Here is a 5,965-nt window from a genome sequence, read left to right as displayed (position 1 = left end):
AGTGCGGCGCGAGCACTCATGTGTGCCACGCGCGGAAGCCGGCGCCCCAAATACACAGCGCGAGTTGGTGTTTCGGACCACGCGCCCAACTACATATGCCGCGCACGCGGTTATTGCGCGCCCGCTGGAGTTTGTCTACAGGTTGCGCGCGCTAAATGGCAAAATTTGCGGCGCGGCGCTTGTTTAGTGTGGCTGTTGGAGATGCTCTAAGTACAAGCTGCAGGAGGAGGTGTTTTCCCTGGTCCAACCTTAGTGTGTTATCTTTGTTGTTGGGTGTTAGTTTAATTTTGCGTTGGACCGTTAGTTTAGGACTTTGCCGCGTAACTACTTATGACTATAGTAATACTGTTGTGCCTATCGTAATGTGTGCTGATAACCTCACCACCTCAACAAGAGGTTAGGCCACCACATGTCTTCTACATAACCAAACAACAACACTTTGCATCTGCGTAGAACAGGCCTTTAACCAAACACCATTGCGTGTTCTTTGGCCCAACCAGATTGGAGAGGATGCAGGCATACAAACTATATATATAAAACATGATTTCTTACCTGTATTAACCTAGCCAGACTAAGTCGGGTCACACATACAAAGTGTCCAAAATCAACCAAACACATGGTAACTGGACGGACTTTTTTTTTTTGAGGGAAAGGCCATCATGGCTAGCTTTATTAAAATTTAAACAATGCTTACATCGTCCGCTAAAAATTCTGAAATAAAAGCGGGAGGTGAGTCCAACCACAAGTTCGGTGGATCTACACGTCCATTTTGCGCTAGCACATGAGCTATCATATTAGACTCACGATTACAATGCTCTAAAATGACCTTCCCGAAGTTAAGAAACAGTAACCGGCAATCGTCCAAAATTGGAGCTGCTATCATAGACTGTCCCGTATTATGCTGGAGAGCATCAACTAAATTCATGCAGTCCGTTTCTATTCGAATGGAGTTGCAACCCACGCTAGTAGCAAGTTTTAGTCCCTCCGAAAGGGCTGCAGCTTCAGCAGTAAAAGCATCTGGTACATGATCAAGCCTTGCTGTGGACGCACATACAAACATGCCACCGTTATCTCTGATGACTGCACCACATGCGCCCATATTATCATCCTCCGAGAACGCAGCATCAACATTCAGAGCTAGCTGACCAACTACAGGTTTCTTCCACTGGTTCGGACGCCGAGTCGCAGACGATTTGCACGCCGCACGTACAAAGTTGAGGGATAAAGCACGAATCGCCTGACCTGTCCGTAGTGGAGGTTCGACTGACTCCTCACGAACAATGTAATGGTAACTGGACGGACTTTGGGGCATATTGCACCGCTCTCGAGGGAAATGCGCGCCCCTGCCGTTTCGCTCAGAATGTGTTGAACAAGTAGAACAGAGAGCTATTTGCCTAGCTGATTGGATGCCGGTGATCTTAAACAGAGCTCGTAAATAATAGTTAAGTTATACAGTGCCGGTGCAACGGCAAGATGGCTTGTGCAAAGGTTAGCATTCTGCTATCTTTTTAGTTTTGTTAGGTCGGTGTCTACATGACATCTTTTTGATATAAATGAGACAAATCTCTTCAGTCTAGCAATGGTCCCACAAAGTACATAGGACGAATAACCATTTACAGACTGTCGGGTATATGCTGTCTGTCCTGGTCATCCGAATTAATCATGAAGTCGTGTGCGCCGTGGATACGGCAGAAGCAGATGCTGGCGTGTCCAGACCAGAGTAGCATTTCTCCACCTCCACGGGTACCCAGTTATCATAGATCTGAACTGTCGGCTGTTGTCTCTCTCTGTCTCTCTCTCCAATACTAGAAGAGAAGGAGCGAGGCTGGTTTGGATCGCCCTTGAGCAACTACTGCGCCCAGGTACGTTACGTAGAAGCCGCTCACACAGTTTCATCATAGTTATATATACACAAACAAGTTCTTGAGAATTAGCTTTGCCATTTGCAAACTTCAGTTCATTTCCTCAAGAATAAGAGATTGAATCATTACCTTCCATCTAAACAAAGGCAGGCACGGTTCTTGATATACGGGAAGCACAAATTAGCATAGCTGAAAATTTGTGCACATATGTCTTCATCACATAATTATTAAGCTAGCTCCCAGCAAACAAAAAATAGTACTCCCTCCGTCCCATGATATAAGAGCGTTTTTTACACTAGTGTTGTGTTAAAAACGCTCTTATATTATCGGACAGAGGGAGTAATTATTAAGCTATCTAGAAATAGAAGCATACAAGACGTGACGTGATTATATGTTTAGCTTAAAAACGACCATGGGCATGCAGGAAAATGGTGAGCTACGAGGATGTCCGTGATCATGTGACATCTCTGTTCATCATGCTGAACAAGAAAACGGTTATCTTGTTTCGCATCGAGTCCCTGGTGGTCCTCGCGACACTGCTCTTCTTCGCCATGTTCCTCATGGATTTCTTTCGCCGCATCATCCACGACTCGTTCATGAGGGCTGTCTTCAGTGTCTTTGATGCCGTCTCTGACTCCATTGTCCTGTACCTCCTGGGGGCCATGCAAGCCGCGCCTTTCAAGAATCAGCTGTTCCCGGTCTGGGCTCTTATGCTTGTCAATTTCCGTTACAGTGCAGATTACATATCCGGCTATGGTGTTCCTGACCGCCGCGGGCGAAGGTTCACTGAGTGGAGGAACGTGTTCAAGCTCCTGGGATCGGCGTTCTTGAATTCGACGCGTGGATCCAGCTTCACGCGTCCACTGTGGTCCGTCTGGTGTCTGCAGATAGTGAGGAGTGGGTACAGACTCCTTTCACATGGTCTGGCACTCGGCTCCGTGTGGCATGGCGGGAGTTCGCAGCTTGTTGCAGAGCACATGCGTGCCAGGTACTCCGATGACGATCCTAGCAACTCGCAAGTGGTGGTGAAACCCGTACCCGACCCAGTGACGATGAAAGGTTACAACTACTTGGTGTATGGAGAAACAAGGCAGCGTTTGAAACTAAAGAAGCCTCAGTATCAGTATGCATTGTCTGACGACACATTGGAAGAACTTTGCAATGAAAGATCCAACAAGATAGATGTATGTATCCAAAGAGCATTGTCAGCCACCGACACTATTGCCCATCGGCCCAGAAAGATCCGGCCAGCTAGATGTTGCTGTGCTGCAAGGGAAGACAGTACCAGCTGCCCCAAGTCGTCACCACTGATCACGCTGGACAAGGTCTGGGAGAATTGTCCCATTCACCAGCCACATGACGAGCAGAAGGACCTCCCTCTGGCCTTCGCCTTGTCCAGGCTGCTGCGGTGCAGGTTTGAGGATGTGACGCTGCAAAGATGTGTCTTCAAAATAAACCGAGAGCTGGTCAAGAACATAATTGGTGGGAAGGTGGGTACCAGCGATGCCCTCAGGATCATGGAGCTACAGCTTGCCTTTGTCCATGACTATTTCAACACCCGCTACCCCATGGTGTTCTGGTCTGGGCACATATCTCTCTTCATCACTCTGTTTCTGTCCATGCTAAGCATTGTTGCTGTCTGCTGGCTTGCCATGGATATCCGTAGGGTGTATAAGCCCCCAAATGGTGAGCTTGCCAATCTGGTCAAGGGTTTTAATGTTGACATGATCATTACATGGGCATTCATTTTATTGATGATTGCCAAGGAGCTCTGGGAGATGGTGACATACTTGCTCTCAGACTGGACAAGCTTAATCCTGGTGTGCCAGTATGTGCAGAGGAAGTGCCAGAGGACCATAGACATGGATACAAGACTGGATCGCATGCTATTATGGTTTTCCAGAGCTAAGATTATTGACAAGAGGTGGCATGGATATATTGACCAGTATTTCTTCGTGCAGTCGTATGATGACAGTCCAAGATATTGGAATTTTGTTCACAACCTAACTACAGGAATAATTCCAAAAAAAGACGATGGGGCAGAGCTCAACAGTGCCATCAAAGTTCCAGAGTATGTCAAGAAGGCTGTCCTGGAGAAGCTCAGCACAATGGTGGAGGAAGGACCAGGTTCTAGTCTGCCCAGCGTCATCAAGACATTGTCCAACAACAATCTTAGGAAGCAGTTGCAGAACTACAAGGCTTACACTACACAACCGACGAGCACTCAGATCGTCCTGCCCACAAGCACTAAGATCATACTGCCCACAAGCACACAGATCGTCCTGCCAACAAGCACTCAATTTGTCCTCCCAACAAGCCCTAACATGGTACTGGAGACAAGCAGTCACCTTGTCCTGCCGACCAGCACTAACATCGTCTTGTCAACAGACACTCAGGTTGCTGTGCCGACAAGCACTGACATCGTCCTACCGACAAGCTCTCACATAATTCTTGTCTGGCACATTGCCACTAGCCTCTGCGAGATGGAGCTTGCGACAAAACACGGCGTCAACTTGAGCAACCCTGGGTGTCTGCGTTCCCTCCTGACTTGGTTGACTTCTTGCTGCTCATCCAAACCGTATCTTATGGATTTTGATGAGAAGGAAGATGACATATTGTCATGGTTCAAAAACTGTTGCTCATCCAAATCAAGTGAGAAGTTGCCTGATGAGCTCCGGGAACCATACACCGTTGCGAATAGCTTGTCACGGTATTGTGCATATCTGGTGGTTTCAAAGCCTGACCTGATCCCTGACAGCTTTCTTGTTCCCAAGATAGTCTTCCGAAAAACTGTCGAGAGTGCTCGTGATCGCTTTCTGAAAAACTGTGATTCATTAGAGAGCAGGTACAGAAAACTGAAAAACAAAGCAGAAAAACCTGTCAAAGACTCTGAAAAGGAAGATGTATTGAAACAAGGTGCGGTGCTGGGTAAGGAACTGCTCAATCTTCCAACTGACGAAGCTCGCTGGAAGATCCTGGCAGGGGTATGGACAGAGTTACTTATACACATTGCGCCCACGTGGAATGCACAGGCACACAGGAAGTGTCTTTCTGGAGGGGAGTTCATAACCCACATCTGGGCATTGCTTTGGCACTATGGCATCCAGAATAGTAGCCTGTGGCCAAATGAAGTTGCGATAGGAAACAATGCTCCTGCAGCACCTCAGAATAATGGTGTCGGAAATGAAAACAATATGGACGAGACAGAGCAATCTTGTGCAGACATAAGCAACAACCAGATTGAAATTAATATTCATGGATGGGATGAGATCAAGGGAGCCCAAGAGCATGATACACGAAACTCAAGGAGAGGATTAAGAAGAATGGAGGAAACAGAGAATATAGAAATCGAGGAGGAGAATCCGGATACGATAGTGGAGGACACAAAATTTCAGAGAGGAATGGCTGGCTGGCCAAACACAAAACGAGAGTGAAGCGAAGAAGGTTGAAGACATAGTTCCAGAGCAGCGCAACATGACCAGAATGGCGTGTCTGAATTATGCGTTCATAAGTTCTGCAACAAGATTGCAAGCCTACACAGAGTATCTGTTGATCTTCTATCTGGGGACTTGATTTGTTCATATGGATGTTATTGTTTATTTCTCTTGTTTTCACTATTTCTGATTTGTTTGTGATATCATTTATTGGACTATGACCTCATATTTACAATTTGGGGACTTGATTTGTTTATATGGAGTCTGCAGTGTAGTCGTTTTACTCTATTATCCCTCCAGCTAAGGGTGACAGTGGACAGGATAATTTCCCCCTATAACCATTTTCTATTTGGGTAAGGTTAGAGAATTTTGACATCCGAATCTGAGTTTGATTGATAGGATACGGTATCCCGTTTTTCTAGTCAGATTAGCTGTTGTTTGTTTCAGTTTATTGTGTGGGTCTCAGTCTGTTCTTTGGTTAATCGGTTCAGGTCTACTCTGTCAAATCTGAGTTATCCTTGGTTACCTCATTGATATTGCCATCTTGAATTGGAATGCACGGGGGTTAAACGACCCACACAAGAGGAGGGTCGTTGCTAGCTTTCTGTCTGACAAGGGTTGCAACATAATTTGCTTACAAGAAACCAAGCTTGATGTCATCACTACGCA

General features: G+C 46.4%; 1 protein-coding gene across 1 annotated transcript; it reads left to right on the top strand.

The window, feature by feature from the left end:
• Nucleotides 1-2,190: 2,190 nt before the first annotated feature.
• Nucleotides 2,191-5,702, top strand: LOC123088379 (uncharacterized). The gene has a single exon (XM_044510575.1). It carries the CDS (start codon nucleotides 2,291-2,293, stop codon nucleotides 5,294-5,296), a length of 3,006 nt encoding a protein of 1,001 aa, XP_044366510.1. The 5' UTR covers nucleotides 2,191-2,290; the 3' UTR covers nucleotides 5,297-5,702.
• The last annotated feature ends 263 nt before the right edge of the window (nucleotides 5,703-5,965 follow it).

Source organism: Triticum aestivum, chromosome 4A (assembly GCF_018294505.1).
Source record: "Triticum aestivum cultivar Chinese Spring chromosome 4A, IWGSC CS RefSeq v2.1, whole genome shotgun sequence".
NCBI lineage: Eukaryota > Viridiplantae > Streptophyta > Magnoliopsida > Poales > Poaceae > Triticum > Triticum aestivum.
Note: the sequence above shows the minus strand (reverse complement) of the source record. Positions and strands in the feature narration are given on the sequence as shown.